The sequence below is a fragment of the Oryzias latipes genome, chromosome 7 (genome assembly GCF_053564925.1).
Source record: "Oryzias latipes strain Hd-rR chromosome 7, Olatipes_Hd-rR_3.1".
Classification (NCBI taxonomy): domain Eukaryota; kingdom Metazoa; phylum Chordata; class Actinopteri; order Beloniformes; family Adrianichthyidae; genus Oryzias; species Oryzias latipes.
In genome coordinates, this window is record NC_136243.1 from 953,106 (window position 1) to 972,737 (window position 19,632).

The following is a 19,632-nucleotide window of genomic DNA, read 5'->3' on the forward strand; positions in this document are numbered from 1 at the left end:
TTTTGTTTCTTTTTCTTTCTATATGTGCATTTATAACGTTTGTTCACCCTAATTTGGTTTGTATATGAGCATCTATAAAAAAAAAAAAAAAAAAAGGCACACACATTGTTAAAAATATTACTATTTTTCGTTTTTTTCAGTCTTATATGTGTGTTTGATATTAACAATTGTTTATTGAGCAAGTAAGTGACTGTGAATGTCTGTAAATTGAAAAATGTACAATAAAGTTTGTTTAAAAAAAAAAAACCAGGCGATCTGCGGGCGCCTTCGTTGTGGCGTCATCTGAGGGCGACAGTGCGCGTCCTGGCGCTTTGATAGACTAAACAAACAAGAGCGTGCAGATCCCGCAACCAACCAGTTCGATTCGGACATCCTCAGTTCGCTCTGGTAGGAAGTGTTGTAGTAGAACAGATCCACAGGAAAAGAGGTCCGGTTCTGCCCCCCCCCCCCCCCCCCCCCCCCCCCCCCTGATTCAGTGGTTAGCTTCAGGTATCGTGGTTTTGGTTTATTTATGTTACAGTCAGAAAAACGTTATCAAACCTGGAGAAAATGACGGTGCAGATTTAGTTTTTTCTGAAATGTGTTGGATCTGTAAAACTGTCATAACTGAATGGCCCTGACAGACAGAGAACTGCGCTGATCTACACTCTGCTGCTCTCCAGGTGACAACCAGCCATGCAGCCTGGGTCAGAACCTCCACGATCTGGATCCAAGTCGGTCAGAAGGTCTCCACGTCTGTCATCGCAGGTCAGTAACACTCAAAACTACGTCCAGATCGTAATGGAGGTTGATCTGACCTCAGGTGATCTGCTAATAAAGATGCTTACAACATTTTGTTTAGATCTGCCTTCTCTGGTGTTTGCAGACATTTCCAGGTTACTTTTGCTTTTTTAAGGTGTCTTCAGGGGTTTCCAGGCATTTGCAGGCTTTTCAGGGCATCATTCACAATTATTTAAATCTCACTCAATTTATCGATAGTCCTACCCGTCCTAATATTAAGTGCCCCTCTAGATCATCCTTGATTGATCTCATTTTGACAAATGCCCCACACAAGTACACTAATAGTTCATTCATTCATCTTCTTGACCGTTTTTTCCCTTTCGGGGTCACGGGGTTGCCGGAGCCTATCCCGGCCACTTGGGCGTAGGCAAGGGATACCCTGGACTGGTCGCCAGTCTGTCGCAGGGTGGAATATCCTCAATCACACATCCATCCACTCTCACACTCACACCTATGGACAATTTAGAGTTGCCAATCAACCTATGAAGCATGTTTTTGGACAGTGGGAGGAAGCCGGAGATCCCGGAGAGAACCCACGCATGCACGGGGAGAACATGCAAACTCCACACAGAAAGGTCCCCCATTGATGTTGTGTTTTTCATGTCCCCCAGCCGGGACTTGAACCGGGGGCCTTCTTGCTGTGAGGCAAGAGCGCTAACCACTGCACCACCGTGCAGCCCCTACACTAATAGTTATTTTTGCAAATGACCTAAGGGATATTATGCTTTTCTCGCCATCAGAAATCCCTTAAAACTTAATCTCATATCCTGGTAAAAGAAATAAAAAAGCTAAATAAGCAAACTTTTCCACCACCATCTGCAGACATTTTCATGTGTCTTCAGATGTTTTCATGTGTCTGCAGGTGTTTTTATGTGTCTGCAGGTGTTTTCATGTGTCTGCAGGTGTTTTTATGTGTCTGCAGGTGTTTTCATGTGTCTGCAGGTGTTTTTATGTGTCTGCAGGTGTTTTCATGTGTCTGCAGGTGTTTTTATGTGTCTGCAGGTGTTTTCATGTGTCTGCAGGTGTTTTTATGTGTCTGCAGGTGTTTTCATGTGTCTGCAGGTGTTTTCATGTGTCTGCAGGTGTTTTCTTTAGTATTTACTGGTGTTATGTGTCTCTAGGTTTTTCCAAGTTCTTGTAGGTCTTTTTTAGTCCACATGTCTTTTTAGGCTTATGTGAGTGTTTTTAAGTGTCTTCAGAGTTCTTAAGTATTTGCATGTGTTTTTCTTACTGTACAGGTGTTTCTACATCTTAAAGTGTTTTAGTTGTCTGCAGGTTTCTCTGTAGTTTTTTGTTTATTGACACATAAAAGTGTGGGCGTGGTATAGAGGTAGAGGGGTCATGCATGACCTTAAACATTTGAACACATTTGCAGCTTGTCAACCATTCTTAGTGTTGGATTTGCCAATATCCTTCTCGAGGGTTCAGGGTTCAGCACAAACCGCAAAAGTTAGACGGGGGTGGGAGGCGGGGTGTTAAGGACAAACATATCATTTAAACAGTCAGGTGAGTGAGACCGTGCAGCTATCTTTGATTAGCTATACCTTGCATTTGTGCAATTTGTGTTTGTGTTTATGATGTTTTAACATTTTTGTGTGGTTTGCGTTAGGTTTGTGCTTACAGGTTCATTTTTTTATGCTTGCCACCCTGACTGTACGAAGGAAAGTCAATCAACTACCCAAGGTGGATTTGGATCCGCCACATACTAAACGTTCACATCTTCTGTCCTCCCTTTTTTCTTCAGGACAGCAAAGATGGAATAGAGGAAAGAAGAAGAGGAAGCAATCTGCAAGAAGTGAAGAGGAGAGGAAGAATTGAGAGAAGCTATCAGAAGGACGAGGAGCTAAGTAGTATCATGGGGGCACTGGTGAGACTTCAGTTTGACTTTATTCCGTAGTTAGTAGAAACGGCTAGGCTTTGCTTGACCGAAGTGGTTTGTTTTTAGTTACTCGTTTATTTTGTTTTTTCAGGGTCCATAATGATTATTAGTAGTCAAGAAAGCTGGTAACTGATATTTGGAGCCAATATTTAATAGTAGTAAAATTTCAAATATTGGCATCCAAACTTAGAATAATACAAACACCAACAATTAACTTGTTGTTTTTTTTATACAGAAAAAAAGCAAATAAAAAGCTCCTAGAAGTTCAGGGAGTAAGGGGCTCAGCAGCATCTTTTTGAAGTAGTAAAACATATTAAATAAACAGTTCCTTAAAGTTTTTATAGTAAATAAAGCAAAGCTTCAACATAAATAAAATGACTTATCTTTGTAAAAAGTTTTAACCTAAAAAAAGGGGGGGGCACTGTAGCATGTCTTATAAATGTAAATAAATAAAATGGCTCCATGAGGTTTTATCAAGTAAACAAAGGAACAAACAATTAGAGAAAAAAGTGATCGTTAATTGTCAGTAGTCCCAGTTAACCCTTTAACTGACCCACCAAGACAAAACCAATTTGAAACAAATTTTTTGGCTGCTTACTGCCTTGGGGTAGTAAAACACAAAGACCATGTTTTCAAAATCTAAGATATATGAGGTTCCATTTGTGCCAGAAATATGTTTTTATGTCCATTGTCTATGTCTACTGAACGAGTTCATTGAACATTGGTTCATGCGTTATGTTTAAAACTTTGCATTTGTCTTTGTTATTGTCGTTACCCACTGTGGTCTCACTATGTCGTCAGGAAAGTCCTTAGCAACCGTTGCTAGTGACTTTAGCTACGACGTTTCCCATGTCGTGTCGTTAGATCTTGTCGTTTTTTTCAAATTTTGCCAAAGTCGTCAGACATTCTTTTGTACGGCCGGTAAATTGTTTCCTGTACTGCTGCGGAACGAAAAAAAAAAGTTTATTAAAGCCGGCGCTAGCGTTAACCATGACAAACACTTTTTAAAAATAAACTTTATTGATATTCCTGCAAACGCGCATTGCCAGAAAGAGCGGGGCGCATGCGTACAACGCTTTCACTTTCCCGAAGCGACTCCTGCCAATTGTTTCAGGTTATTTAGACTTTGGCTTCAATTAAATCTGGAGATGAAACTATTATTTAAGTCTTTTAAAAAATAACTGATCTTTATCAAAAATGTTGTCACAAATCGGATGGATAAACGAGGAGCAGGAGGGCCAAAACCTTTCACTGGATTTTGATCTTTTCTTTTTAATCTGTTATGTATTTATTTGACCATGAGGTTGCGCTCTCGGGACCAGTATAATGCTCTTTTGGGCGCCTCTGCTCCTCGTTTATCCATCAGAATTGTTTGATAAAGATCAGCTATTTTTCAAAAGAATTTTAATTAATAGTTTCATCATCAGATTTAATTGAAGCCATACTCTAAATACCTTAAAAATATTTGCAAGTTGCTTCGGGAACGTGAAACCATTGTATGCATGCACCCCCCCCTCCCTTCTGGCAATGCACATTTGCAGGAATTTCAATAAAGTTTTTTTTTTTTTTAAACATGTTTTGTTCCGTGGTAGTACAGGAAACAATTTACAGGCCGTACAAAGGACTTTTCTGGCGATTTTGGTAAAATTTGAAAAACGACAAGATCTAAGGACACGACACGGAGCAACGACGTAACTAACAACACTAACAACGGTTGCTAAGGACTTTCCTGACACAGTAATGAGACGACATGGGGAAACAACAATAATAAAGACAAATGCAAAGTTTTAAGCATAAAGCTAGCATATACATCAGCTAGTAAATACAAAGTAATAATCAAAGAAGCATGGGCATGCAGAAGATATTGCTTAGTAGTACATCGACATGAACGAATGTTCAATGAACTTGTTTAATAGACATAGATCAGGGGGTGCTCCCCTCCTGGGCGAGGGCGGCTAGCCCCTGCCTTGCTCCTCCCTGGACCAACCGTGGGCCGGGTGGGTGGCTGCCTGGAGTGCGGAGTGGGTCTCCCTTGGGGGGTCCTGGCTCGTACCTGGGGTTGGAGCGGGGGGATGCCCAGAACTCCTGGGTGGTGATGGGGTGCTCGTCCGGGGCTGTGGGCACCGGGTGTGGCCCTGCGTTTGGCTCTCCAGGTGCGGCGGGGGGGCTGCTCCCTTTCCCCCCATGCCACCCTGCTCCCTGGCTCTGGGGGCCTCGCGGCGGTCCTGCTGGCCCTGGCCTGGGTGGCGGATGTGGTCGCCCGGGGGGGCGGTTGTTCCCTGCCTGCTGCCGTGTGGGGTTGGGGGCTTCTGGCTGCCGCGGCTGCTGCGGCGAGGGTCTTGGTGTGGCCGGGCCCTCTCCCTCCTTCTTTTCACATTCCATCATCCATTTTAGAAGAACATAAACACTCACCTGAGCACAGGTGTTAGCTCACCTTTGCACTAACAGTTTACGTGAAAAAAAATCATGGTTTTATCCCCCCCCTCCTATGATCCCCCTCATTTCACCACCCCTCTCTCTAACATCCCTCTCTCTTCTTCCCTCCTTTCCTTTTCCCTCCGGTCCAACACCAAAGATTTTTAAATATCATTGAAATTAATAAAGTTTGGCCTCAATTACAAAAGGGGTTTATTCAGACATACCTCTGGTTTGTCTGAAGATTAATAACCCCTGTTGTTAAATGTCCAACACAAGAGGCCCTCAGTTCTCATCTGCCTGCCCAGCTGTTGGACAGGACAAGTTTAATAAAAAAAAAAAAAAAAAAAAAAGAAGACTTAGATCAGGGGTGGCGAACCCGCAGCCATTTGGCCAATGAGCGTGCGGCTCTTTGCGTCTCATCATATTTTCTATATACTGTGCTTCATTTCATAGTTTTTTCCCTCTTAAACCACAGTGTGTTAAAACTAAATAATAAAAAAAGTAATGTGGCAGTGTGTGTGTTTGATGCTGCTCCTGACACATACGTGATCCTGTAATGCAGAGACCGACTGCCTGATATCCCGGCTTGTCACTGATGAGGCAGCGAGTGAACCGGAGATGATTGAGTGGAAATCTCTCTGGAAGAAGGTCCTGTTGCGTTTTGGAGAACAGAGAAATCCCCGTTTGTAAAAGAGCTGCTCTCAAGCTGCTGTTGATGTTCTCCTCAATGTCTGCCAGTCCCTGTTTATTACCTTGAAACACGTGAAATAAGGCATCTGTCTGTTCTAACTGACACTCACATAAAAGGAACTGATCATGGGGGTTAGCCCCGCCTTCAGCCCCTAAGGATCATGGGAAGTGGGAAATCTTGGGTGTAAAACCATGAGCCAGGGGGCTGTCAGCAGAACTGAGATCCATGCTGTTGAGTAAGCCCTGGCTGCAGCTTGCAGAAATGCTCAACGTAGTAGAATGCTGGAACGCTGAGGAATGTGAACACGCTGTGGAATGTTAACCCCGCCCATGTTGAGCCCCGTCTGCTGTGGAATGTTAACCCCGCCCACGTTGATCCCGTGCATTTGATTCACCTTTGTCAGTGCAGTTGTGATTGCTGGAAAGGGGAAGAATCAGTGGAGCACATTTTGTGTCATTGGTAATTGTATGAGGATGAAAGAGAACAGAGGGGAGGAAATCTTGAATGGTGCCACTCAAAAAAATGATTCAAGCCCCTCTTTCATGTAACACAATAAAATTCTGTTTGTTTTATTTAAAAATATTTATTTTAAAAGAATGTATCTACATTTAATTGACCTACTTGTGAAACCAAAGAAGAAGACGGGCTCAGCATGGGCGGGGTTAACATTCCACACCGTGTTCACATTCCTCAGCGTTTCAGCATTCCACTATGTTGTGCAATTCTGCAAGCTGCAGCCAGGGGTAGTTGATTCTGTTCAGCTGTGTTTAACTGAAGGAGTTCTTGATTTGATCAGGAGGGGTGTGAACAGGTCAACAACGCAGCCAGTTAGTCGCCACGCATTGCTTGTGTTCCTATCACCTTGATAAATAAGCTGAGTCATTGAAATGTATTACCATTTCATCAATAATAAGTATTTTGTGCAAAAAGTCAGTCATTAAATTTTAAATCAAACAAAAATTACAAAAGCAAGATTTTCTTATGATGGTTAAAATTAATTTAAGTTGCACACAACTGAAATGTAATCTATTCAATGTGTTTACTGTGAATATGAATGACTTAGACACCAGAAGGATGCTCTGTCCAGATGTTTGTGTATTTGTTGGTGTGAGGGTCATTGAAAGAGGAATGTTGAGATACAAAGAATTAATAGTTAAATACTGATGGATGAACGGTGAAATATTCACTTGTTACAATCATCAGCCATCAACCTCACCGCACGTCACTGAGTATTTGTGTGTGTCAGAGACAGGCAGAGAAAAGAGAGAGAGAAAGATAGTGTTTGTGTGTGTGTGTATGAGATGTGACAGAGGTGCCTGTGTGTGTGGAGGGGGTATCTGACCTCCAGGGTTACCTGTGTTAACTCTGGCTAAGCTGCATTTGATGTGTGTATTGAGGATGGACGCTTTCCTTGAAATAAACACAAGTACCATACTTGCTGTTGTGTTGTAGGGAGAGGAGTGTGTTATGGAAAATGATATGGCTTTAATTGTGTGTTTGTGTGTGTACGTCTTGGCAGGTCAGTGTGTGATGTGGCTCTTTGACTCTCACAGTGAAAAAATTCGGCTCTTGGTGACAAACTTGTTCGCCACCCCTGACATAGACAATGGACCCAAAAACATATTTTCATATTTTTGGCACAAAAGGAACCTCATAAAGATACGCACACTCAGCAGAAAAAAAGGTACTTGCATGTTTTGTAGGTCTATTATTACCATACAGTGATACCGGCACACAGAGCAGCTGAGGCGCTCGCTTTCTTAGTATGGGGAGGAAAATCATTCATTTTTTAAAAGTGTGATTAACAGTGTTAGAAGATGCCTGCGTTTACGCATGATTGAAGCGTTAAAAGCGACGGCCCTAGTTGCTAGAATATTGTGACATGCAGAGGACTCAGTGTGTGGTTTCCATGACCAATCAGATGGTGCAAGTGGCAGACAATGCTGGACACATGCATTCTCTGTCGTCTCTGCCAAAATAACCACTTCAAAATCGCCCCGTCAGATTAAAAGGCAGACGCTGATGTACATCAAAATAAAAAAATATGGGGCTGGCTAAAAATTGATCAACTCCAGATAGAAGCCCCCTCAAGAAGGCATGTAATAAGACTCTGCATGTAGGCTTTTCCTAAAGATGCTGAACAGTGCACTTTTCTCACTTTTCTCTGCTCTGAAAGCCTTTTTCGGTATCCAGGGTCTTTCCGGCAGATCTGCAGCCAGAGGAACCGGTCTGGTTTACTCGGAGATCTTTACTCGGCACCAAAACCTGTGGGAGCCCAGGTAACCGCGCCTCAGAACATTTGTTCTTTCTGGACTGCTTTGGTCTTTGGTCATGGATTCAGTTTGTGGTGTAGCATGGTCATTCTGAAGATCAGCAGGGTCCCCACAGAGGCTCAGACGTGTCCCTGTCACACAGGGACACGAAAGTTGCTGTTGATCTCTGTTGGTGACTCTCAGGAGCTTGATTGTGAAGAGTTTCTCAGGTCTTGGTGATCCTTGGATCCTCTGATGTTTTTCTCTCCTGCTGTCAGTCATCCAGAGAGTCCAGACAGAGTCAGGTCCATCATGGAGGAGCTGGAGCGGCAGCAGCTGCTGCCTTGCTGCGTCAGTGTTCAGGTGAGAGCTGTGAGCCAAAATTGAGAGTTTCTCTGATCAAAAGGAAAATACCCTCTGTTTGGCTTTCAGCCTCGGGCAGCTACAGAGGAGGAGCTGCTGCTCGTACACACGTGAGTCAGAGCAGGCTGCACACATGCACACACACACAACCCCTGTCTTTCCTGCCACCTCATCCCACACTTGTGCTCTGATTGTGTTATTCCAGGAAGGATTATATAGACCTGGTCAAGTCCACAGAGACCATGACACAGTCTGAGCTGCAGACCCTTTGTTGCAAATACGACTCTGTCTATCTGCATCCTGTGAGCAAACACGCCTGCACACTAGCAATCACAAACGTACATGCACATACTCACACGTACACACAAACACTCATGCAACCACACTGGCAAATGTACTTGTAAACACATGATCACAGAAAATGTGCAAACAGCCACAAAATGTACTCACACTTATACTCAAACACACATTAATGCACAAACGTACACAAACTCAAAGAAACAATTATATGTGCACATGCACATAGGTGTGTGTGCACCCTTGGAGTGAAAACATGCTTTTTCCTGTAACAGTGACATCATGACATTCAAGTCAAGTCAGCAGTGTGTCTGTATATCTTTGTCAGCTGTCCTTCAAGGTATGTGCAATAGCAGCCGGTTCTGTCCTGCAGCTGGTTGATGAGGTCATGGCCTTTAATCTCAGGAATGGATTTGCTGTCATCAGGTAAATGCAGCTGCTTCCTCTGTGATGCTTGGAGGATCAGGTGCGTGTCGTTTCTCCATCATTTAAGTCACCATTGTGATGTCTCTTTTTCTCTTACAGGCCCCCAGGTCATCACGCTCAGACCAGCGAGCCCAACGGTTTCTGTGTGTTCAACAATGTGGCAATTGCAGCTCGCTACGCCTGCAGCCGTCACGCCGTCAGCAGGTACAGTGTGTGTAGCCAAGGGAGCAGCAGCTTTCTAATGCTGTCATTCACATCTTCTTTGACACCATCTACACAGCTGTGCGCCTCTGATCTGGTGCTATTCTTTTTATCGCTTTGTCTTTCAGGGTTTTAATTGTGGACTGGGATGTTCACCATGGGCAGGGTCTTCAGTACCTTTTCCAGGAGGATCCCAGGTAATTGGTGGGGTTGTAGGTCAATACTGTAGGTTGGGTGTTCAAATCCCCTGTTAGAGAGTCATTGGTGTAAGGCAGTGCTTTTCAATTATTTTTTCCAAGGCCCCCCTTAGGAAATAGAAAATGCCCCCCCCCCCCACACACACACACACTCACCATGGTTCAATTCAATTTTTTCAATTCAATTTTATTTGTATAGCCCAAAATCACAACAACAGTCATCTCGATGGGCTTCGAAGTGAAACATGAACTCAAAAGGATCACAAATACAAAGAGTTCAATATTAAAATACTAAAATGAACTAACAAACTGACTAAGCTATACTGGCATCCCTGCCCTTAGACCCCCCTTCGCGGTAAGGAAAAACTCCCAAAAAACCGGATTCCGGAAAAACGAAGAAACCTCAGGGGTGTCCACATGAAGGAGGGATCCTCCCCCAGGACGGACATGCGATTTACCAGAACTCAAAGAGAAGAATTTACTTATTTAAATCTACAACTACACATTTAAAGTCCAGCAGACGAGCTTCATCCAGCCGTGGTTGGGGGGACAGTCAAAGGCGCGAGTCGAGCCGGAGACAGGAACCACAGCCAGGTGTAGGAGCAGGAGCAGAGACGAGGTACTCGGTCAGGTACAGAGCAGAGACGAGCCAGAGATGAGCCAGAGGCAGGATCCACAGCCAGGTGTAGGAGCAGGAGCAAAGGCGAGGTACACGGTCAGGAACTGGAGCACGGATGAACCAACTGGAGTCTGGAAGCACTCCCACTCCCCAGGAGGGGAGAGGAAAAGAGGAACAATACATGAATCACTGCACCAAACAGAGGCATGGAGAACTAAATGATAAATTATGGTCAAGAATAGAGGAGAGGAAGGGTAGAAGTAGAAGAGAAAAGAGGACAGAACCCCAGTGCACCATAGTTACCCCAGCTTCAACTTCTAGCAGCCTTTTAAAAGAAATAGTTATTAAGTTTAATTTAAACAAACAAATTAACATTAAGTTAAATAATCTCTGAATACTAAGTAGTCTGACAATAAGCCTGTCCAAAGAGGAATGTTTTAAGTCTAACTTTGAATGTAGAAACTGATTCGGCCTCTCTTCCATGAGCTGGGAGTTTATTCCATAAGACAGGGGCTTGGTGGCTAAACGCTCTACCTCCAACCGTACTTTTACTAATTCTAGGAACCACAAGCAGTCCTGCATTTTGCGAGCGAAGTGTTCTCATTGGATGGTAAGGGACTATGAGGTCCTTAATATAGGACGGGGCCATTCCATGTAAGGCCTTACAGGTTAACAGGAGGATCTTGAACTTGATTCTATAATCAACCTGGAGCCAGTGAAGTGAAACCAACACAGGAGTGATGTGATCTCTTCTGCTGGTTTCAGCTAACAATCTAGCTGCTGCATTCTGAACAAGCTGGAGACTTCTTAAGGAACTCTGAGGACACGCTGCTAACAAGGAGTTACAGTAATCCAGCCTCGACGTAACAAATGCATGGATGAGTTTTTCAGCATCACTCTTAGAAAGTATATTTCTGATCTTAGCAATATTCCGCAGGTGAAAAAAGGCAGTTCTGCACGCCTGAGATATGTGAGCCTTAAATGATAAATCCTGGTCAAGTAAAACCCCAAGGTTTCTAACTGTGGAATTGGGGGCTATACTTATGCCATCCAGGGAGAGTATCTGAGCAGACAGAGTATCTCTGAGGTTTTTAGGACCAGGTATAATGACCTCAGTTTTTTCTGGGTTCAAGAGGAGGTAATTAATTGTCATCCAGGTCTTGATGTCACTGATGCAGGCGTTCAGTTTCTCTATCTGGTCATTCTGGTCAGGCTTCATGGATAAATACAACTGCATATCGTCGGCATAACAATGGAAATTAATGCTGTGTTTCCTGATTATGTTTCCTAGGGGTAGCATATAAAGCGTAAACAGGATCGGTCCCAAGACTGAGCCCTGTGGGACTCCATAGTTGACTCGAGTGCACTGAGAGGAATGGCCATTTACATTAACGAACTGATACCTATCGGACAGATAGGATTTAAACCACTGGAGAGCAGATCCTCTGATCCCTATGTCCTGCTCTAATCTATGGAGTAAAATACCGTGGTCGATAGTGTCAAAGGCTGCACTGAGGTCCAACAGGACCAGAATAGAAAGTAGTCCCTTTTCTGAAGCCAATAACAAGTCATTAGAGACTCTAACTAGTGCAGTTTCCATACTGTGGTGGGGTCTAAACCCCGACTGAAAGTCTTCAAAGTGGCTGTTGTCCTGTAGGTGGCAGTAAAGCTGCTTAACTACAACTCTTTCTAGGATTTTAGAAATAAAGGGCAGGTTTGATATCGGTCTATAGTTGGCCAAGATGCTAGGATCCAAACTGGGCTTTTTCAGAAGAGGTTTAACAACTGCATATTTAAAAGACTGTGGCACGTAACCCGTTTCCAGAGAGGCATTTATCATTGTTAATATGGGATCATTAATTAGGGGAAAAGTTTCTTTAAAAAGTCTAGTGGGAATTGGGTCTAACAGACACGTTGAGGATTTGGAGGACGTAATAATTGATGCTATTTGATCCACAATAGTGAAGCAGTCTAATGTTACAGAGGTTTCTATGGATGCCTCCATTTCTACCGCTTCAGCCTGTTCTGGGCTGATAGTAGGAATAACTTGATTTAACTTATGTCTAATATTTGAGATTTTACTATCGAAAAATGTAAGAAAATCATCAGAGCTGAGAGAAACAGGAACATGTGGTTCTACTGGGCTCTGACTGCGAGTTAATTTAGCAATAGTGCTAAAAAGAAATCTTGGATTGTTTCCATTCTCTGATATTAAGGTTGAATAGTACTGGCTTCTAGCTCTACGCAGAGCTTTTTTATAATTTAATAGGCTATGTTTCCAGATATCCAGAGACTGCTCTGAACCGGAGTGGCGCCATTCTCTTTCCAACTTACGGGTTTCTTGTTTAAGTTTCAGCGTTAAACCACGGTGCTATTCGGTTTTGTCTAACGAACTTAGGTTTCGGGGGGGCAACAACATCGAGTGTACTCCTGAGGGCTTGTAAGGCATCATTAACAAAGTGGTCATTTATACTAGGACTGATGCAATGGGAGCTGGACTCAGAGTATTTTCTCAGAATATCACTAAGTACTGGCTGAACTGTGTGTTTAAACTCAGACACAGAACGGTCAGTTAAGGTTCTTTTAAGCTGTTTCTTATTCGCTGGGGCGGTAGCATGTTCTAATGTAAGCTAGAAGGTAATCAGAAAGTGATCAGAAATGATAGGGTTAAGAGGAAGGACACTCAGCTGGCTGATCTCTATACCATGGGTTAAAACAAGGTCCAGGGTGTGCTTATGACAGTGAGTGGGTTCATTCACACTTTGGGTGAAACCAACATCATCTAATAAAGCTGCAAAGGCCTTTCCTAGACAGTCTCTGGGGTCATCAACATGAATATTGAAATCCCCTATTATTATAGTTTGATCAGAATCTAAGACAATAGTCGATAGGAAGTCGGAAAACTCAGTTAAAAATTCTGAATATGGGCCGGGGGGGCGATAAATAATTATGAGTAAAACAGGTTTTGGAGTTTTCCTGTTTGGGTGACTTAAAGACAATATGATGTTTTCAAATGAATTATAAGCATTTTTAACTTTAGGGCTGAGAAGTAAGCTAGACTGTGATATTACTGCCAAACCACCTCCTTTCCCTGAAATCCTGGATTTCTGATAGTTAGCATAAGTGGGGGGGGTTGCTTCATTCAATCTAACATAGTCATCCTGTTGGAGCCAAGTTTCTGTTAAGGCTAAAAGACTAAGGTTTTTATCAGTAATTAACTCGTTGACTAAGAGGGACTTGGAGGAAATGGATCTAATGTTTAATAAACCGCATTTAATGACATAATTCTGCTTGTGAGAACTGCTGTCTGTCACTTTAAGGTTTCTATGACGCGCTCCTTTCATTTGTCTTTCAGCACATAAGCTAAAGCTAGGGCCTGCTTGACTTTCCCTGCATGGGTTTTGCACCGGCACTAACCCTAAGGGAGGCTCAGAGGAGCGTTTTACACTGCTGCTCTGCGCCCGGGTCTCGTCTCTGGATTGTCAGGTTAACAGACTAAGGCTAGCAGAAATGTTTCTAGAAAGAAGAGCGGCACCGTCCCGAGTGGGTGGACGCCCTCTCTCCGCATGAGACCGGGCTTCCCCCAAAACGCGCTCCAGTTATCCACAAAACCAACGCCGTTTTCTGGGCACCATCTAGAAAGCCAGCGGTTAAATGATGAAAAGCGGCTGTACATTTCATCATTGACTAAGTTCGGCAGGGGACCAGAGAAAATTACAGTGTCGGACATCGTCTTAGCCAGTTTACACACTGAAGTTACGTTTAACTTAACCACCTCTGACTGTCTCCGTCGGGCATCATGACAGCCTGCGTGAAACACGACTCGACGGAACCTGGACTTATTCTGAGCTAACATCCTAAGGTTCCCCTCGATGTCAACAACTCTGGCCCCCGGATAACACCTGACTGTAGCCGCTGGGAGCTCCACGTTTCTAACTTCAGAAGAGCCTATAACCAGAGTTGAATGTTCAGCGGGTGTGTCGCTGAGGGGGGAGAACCTATTACTATCGTGGAGTCTCGGGTGCTGTAAGTTTTTGCGTTTAGCACTATGTTTCCTCCCAACCGGTACAAACCCCTGACTGTCTCCCGGCTGTTGGGAGGGCGCTGGGGTGCTAACTAAGTTAGCCCTGGTAGCGCGGCCCGCGCTACGAGTAACGACCTGGCTAGCCGGCTTAGCTTCCACTGTGCGGAGCCGCGCTTCTAACTGCTCCAGCCTGGCCTCCAAGTCTAACATAAGACTACACTTGACACACCTACCGCTATCTTTACTAAAGGAGGCAGGATCATCACTAAACATATGGCACATGGGGCAGGAGAAAGGGGGAAAGGCGGAAGGAGTGGTGGCCATGCTAGGTTCTAAGATAAGGCTAGCGGTGTTTAGGTAAAGAGAAGTGGTTTATTTAGCAAAATGAGAAAAGTGAAAAGTGAACAGCAAGCGGTTTAACAGTAGTGTATTCGCTACTAAAAGGTGCTAAATGTGAATATTAACCCAGATAACCCTTAGAGTAAGCAATAGTAGTCAGGCTAATGCGAAACAAGAGGACAGCAGTAACACACGACTAGAACTGGGAAAGGCTCACCCGGAAATGACGTCACAGGAAACCAAGGTGACAATATATTTGGTGAGTATCTATAGAAATTGTGAAAGTATACCTAAAATTGTATCTTTTAACATTAACACAAATAAATCAATATAAATCCACTTTCAACAAATATTAACTTTAATTCGCCAGAGAAACCCTGTTCCAGTCTAAAACTGAAAAGAAACTTAAAGTGCCTGAAATAAAAAAAATCTGTCATTCCTAATTTAAACTAGAAACATTTTTGACCAACTGAACCATTTGATGCTGAGAAAAATAATTCAATCAATAAATATTATTAAATTTAAATTAGTCTGAAACATTAACAAAGCAGCACCGATATATTTAACGTCTTTAGTCTGAAGAAATAGGTAAAAAACATTGTGCTGATTGTTTTTTTGTTTTTTAACTTGTTCTGTCCAACAGCTGAGCAGACTGATGAGAGCTGACGGCATCTTGTGTTGGACATATTTTACTTATTATTAATATTCAGACAAACCAGAGGTATGTCTGAATAAACCCCTTTTGGAATCGAGGCCAAACTGTATTCATTTTAATCATATTTGAAAATCTTTTGTGTTGGACTGGATGGAAAAGGAAAGAAGGAAAGAAGGGAAGAAGAGAGAGGGATGTTAGGGGGGGGGGGGGGGTAGGAGGGTGATCATAGGAGGGAGAGGGGATAAAACCATGATTTTTTTTCTCTAAATGATGGATTGTTTGTTTATGATCTCAAAAAGTGCAGCTGTTTTCCTGCATTACCTGCTGTCTTTATGTCAAATACTAAACCACAGGCAGACACAGAATACATTTATGGAAAATAAAGACATGTCATCAAAATGTCTACAAAAGTTAATAAAGAATGACATTCTTAGCATGAGCTGAGGAATCTAAAGGCACACCATGATCCCCGTGTTGCGCAATCTGCTCCGTGCGCCGTTCCACCTTGCATTGCAGCCTGAGCCCACTACCCCTCCTCTATTCCTTCATTCTCAAAGACAGGAGCGAGCAGCTGCAGGGACGGCAATTCCCAGGTTTCAGGCTGTTACAAACTCTGTGATTTAACAGGTGATAGTAAACCAATAGTTTTTTTTTCCAAGCACTGAGCCGCTGCTGCCACCGCCCCCCGTTAAATTTGCGCCCTGGGTAACCTCATAATAGGGTGAGGGGGTGGGGGGCTTAGCCTGCGATGAGCCTTGGGGGGGGGGGTTTACTAGGCAGTGGCCCCCCTCCTGTGGTTCCCGTATGGAGTGGGCCCCCCCTCTTTCGGTTTTGTTTGCACCTTAGACATGTAGGGCCCTTGGTAGGGGGGGTGCTTGGACATCACTGCCAGCAAGCAGCGGATGTCCTCCTAGCACCCTACCCGCCAATTTTAACCGCACCTTAGACATTTAGGGCCCCTTGGTGGGGAGGGTGAGGGGACGTCACTGTGAGTAATCAGGAGATGTCCCCTTAGTGCCCTACCCGCCAATTTTAACCGCACCCCCCTTAGTACACACACCCCTCCCCCCTCAATATATACATCCCAACATAAACACACACACATGCACACACACACCCTTTCAAACACACATACACGCACACACATTTTGCAAGGAAGGTGGGACCTGGGTCCGTCTGTCCCCTGCCTCTTCCCTGGTGGGGGGTACGGGCCCCTTTGCGGCGGCGGCCGTGTCCCCGGGGTGCTGGCTTCCTGGGCCCGGCGGTGCTCTCTCCGCGCGGTGGGGGGGTTCACATTACATCTGAGCCGGGGGTGTCTGGTCCCTGGGGGGTGGGTTCTGGTCCTTGCTCCTGGGTGCTGGGCCCCGCCAAATTTCCATCTGTGGCCGAGCCTGGTCGGGCCATATTTACAACACCCCTTGTGGGCCCCCTTTTTTGCCCGGGGTTCCCCCCCTCCTGGGCGGGGGCGGCGGGCCCCTGCTTCGCTCCTCCCTGGACCAACCGTGGGCCGGGCGGGTGGCTGCCTGGAGTGCGGAGCGGGTCTCCCTTGGGGGGTCCTGGCTCGTACCTGGGGTTGGGGCGGGGGGATGCCCGGAACTCCTGGGTGGTGGTGGGGTGCTCGTTTGGGGCTGTGGGCGTCCTTCTCCGGTGGGGCCCTGCGTTGGGTTCTCCCGGCGCGGCGGGGGGGGCTGCTCTCCTGGTTAGGCTGGGGCGGCGCTCTCTTTCCCTCCGTGCGTCCCTGGCCTCTGGCTCTGGGGGCCTTGCGGCGGCCCTGCTGGCCCTGGCCTGGGTGGCGGGCTTGGTCGCCCGGGCGGCGGTTGTTCACTGCCGGTTCCCGTGTGGCGTTGGGGGGATTGGGGTGGGGATGGCTGGGCACTCTCCCTCCTTCTTTTCACGTTCCACCATCCATTTTAGAAGAACATAAACACTCACCTGAGCACTGGTGTTAGCTCACCTTTGCACTAACAGTTTGCATGACTGAATAACTGAAATATTTCACACTAGTTGGTTTTAAGGCATAAGTATGCGTGTGAACACTATCGGTTTTGTGTACATGTCGACAGGTGGACATTTTTGCAGCTAGCAGGTGTGTTTATAACATTTGAGTGTGTGTGTGGACAGGCTCCGCCCCTTTTTTTTTTTTTTTTTTTTCTACATTTGAACCTTACCATAATGATTAACAACCAGTAGACTTGTTGCTTTATGCTGCTTCATGGTCTTATTCCCCTTCCCCTCCTATTATCACCCCCTACCCCCCCTCTCTCTAACGTCCCTCTCTCTTCTTCCCCTCTTTCCTTTTCCGTCCGGTCCAACACCAAAGATTTTCAGACATGATTGAAATTAATAAAGTTTGGCTTCAATTACAAAAGGGGTTTATTCAGACACACCTTTGGTTTGTCTGAAGATTAATAACCCCTCTTGTTAAAGTAAAATATGTCCAACTCAAGAGGCCCTCAGCTCTCATCTGTCTGCCCAGCTGTTGGACAGGACAAGTTAAAAAAAAAAAAAAAAAACATTTGCGCCCTGGGCAATTCCCCATATTGCCTGTGCCTTAAACCGCAGCTAGTGCGCATCCCCCCTGGCATTGCAACTAGGACGCGCCCCACTATTTGAGAAGCACTGGTCTAAGGCAAGACACCCAACCAGACCAGACCCTCCTCGCTGTATTCTGCCTCAATCAGAAGTTACTTCAAAATAGATGACGAAATGCAATTCATTTCTTTTTTTAGAAAAAGAAACTGTTAACTGTGTGTGTGTGTGTGTGTGTGTGTGTGTGTGTGTGTGTGTGTGTGTGTGTGTGTGTGTGTGTGTGTGTGTGTGTGTGTGTGTGTGTGTGTGTGTGCGCGCGCGTGCGCGCATGGGTGTGTGTGGACTCTGTATGTGCATATGTATTGATGTTATTTTGTGTGTGTGTGTGGGGGTGTGTGTGTTCTTGGGCATACAGTATCTTGTACTTCAGCATTCATAGGTACGAACACGCCTCCTTCTGGCCTCACCTGCCAGAGTCCGACAGCAGCTTTGTTGGAAGTGGACATGCTATAGGCAGAAACATTAACCTTCCCTGGAACAAGGTAAGTCCACCCTGACCATCAAACGTCCCATCAAATGTCTGGAATCCTTAAGGGGCTTCTAGATGTCCTTGACAGCTCTGTCATAAGATGAAGAACGTGGATGTTAACCATACTACACCTGAGCAGCCAGACATCTGCAAGAAACCAAAGTCCTCAAACTTACTTTGTGTGGGAAAACGTCATCAAACTGTGAAAGGTTGATGACGTGGGATTTTTCTGGACCAGGTCGGAAAAATGTTCTTTGTTATGAGAATACTGTGATGTAAGGCCATCTGTGTGACAGCAGGTCATAAAAAAGAACTAAGCAAAGCACCAGATCTTCAACAGAAAAACTAAAAAAAAATGAGCTGAGGAATGAGCTGCCAGGATCCAAAGTTTAATTCAATTTGCATCAATTTAAAACAGAGCAGATAGTACAAGGACAGGAAGTTGGGTGCTAAGTACAAAATAAAACACTGACTAAATTTTAAAAATAAATTATCTATGTTTATGGCGAGTACTACAGCTCTGACAACAAATGTCTTTTTACTGGTATCTTATCTTTGCCTCTGGTACCTTTCGTTTGCACTGATGTTTGTGATATTTTTTATGTCTGATTGAACATTATCAATAAAAAAATAGTTTAAGTTGGTGAAAGGAGTCTTGAAGTTGAGTCTGCACTAAACTGCAGAATCTTCACAGCAACAGCTGTGCTGATAATATTACCATCTGTATTAAACGGGATTCATTGTGATTGCAGCACAATATTAGTACTCCATTTTAAATTAACCTAATTTACAAAGTGTTTGAAGGACAAAAAAAATGAATTTTTGCTGCCCCTTTCCGACATTTGTCTCCTAAAGTTATAAAAAAGTTATATAAATCGATTAATTGAATAATCGTTTCACTCCGACTGTTTTCTTCTGTGTTGAGTTCTTGTTCCCAAACATCTTCACAATATGTATTCTGGTCTGTGGCAAAGGTGCAATGCTGGTCCATTCCGCAGCATAGTGGTCACTATCATCCTGGAGGAGGAAAGCAGGTCTCAAGGCAGGAAAGCCTTGATACTGCTGGTCCTTGGCATTTGGAAACATTTGTGGACTGGAGTGATTTTTATGTGTTTGATCTTCAGATTGGGATGAGCGACGCTGATTACATCTCTGCTTTCCAGCATGTACTGCTGCCTGTAGCCTATGAGGTAGCATGCACGCCATATGTTTGCACACATGCGCATACACACGAACACATACACATAAAAGCAAACATGCCTCAGTTAAAGAAAGTCCACAATGCTCACTGAAATGACTTGAAACGCTCAAAAGAACCGTAACAATAAATTTAAATTTATTGAAAATTAAATCATCAAAATCAGCCATTACTTTTGAATTTTTGATTAACAGAATTATTTAAAAAACAAACTAATGAAATAGGGCTGGACAAA

At 44.3% G+C, this 19,632-nt stretch overlaps 1 protein-coding gene across 4 annotated transcripts in view; it reads left to right on the forward strand.

Moving 5' to 3' along the window:
• The first annotated feature begins 249 nt into the window (after positions 1 to 249).
• Positions 250 to 19,632, forward strand: part of hdac6 (histone deacetylase 6) — a 42,000-nt gene continuing 22,617 nt past the window's right edge. For 2 of the 4 annotated variants that reach the window (XM_023957113.2, XM_078949994.1), the window contains exons 1-12: positions 250 to 387; positions 663 to 747; positions 2,525 to 2,647; positions 7,962 to 8,047; positions 8,299 to 8,383; positions 8,453 to 8,493; positions 8,589 to 8,685; positions 9,009 to 9,106; positions 9,206 to 9,310; positions 9,436 to 9,504; positions 18,086 to 18,212; positions 19,324 to 19,389. In XM_023957113.2, the coding sequence (XP_023812881.1) occupies positions 676 to 747; positions 2,525 to 2,647; positions 7,962 to 8,047; positions 8,299 to 8,383; positions 8,453 to 8,493; positions 8,589 to 8,685; positions 9,009 to 9,106; positions 9,206 to 9,310; positions 9,436 to 9,504; positions 18,086 to 18,212; positions 19,324 to 19,389 (969 nt within the window). In that variant the 5' untranslated portion in view covers positions 250 to 387; positions 663 to 675. Of the gene's footprint in view, positions 490 to 662; positions 748 to 2,524; positions 2,648 to 7,944; positions 8,048 to 8,298; positions 8,384 to 8,452; positions 8,494 to 8,588; positions 8,686 to 9,008; positions 9,107 to 9,205; positions 9,311 to 9,435; positions 9,505 to 18,085; positions 18,213 to 19,323; positions 19,390 to 19,632 lie in introns of all 4 variants that reach the window. The other 2 variants (XM_023957114.2, XM_023957116.2) reach the window with 2 other exon arrangements.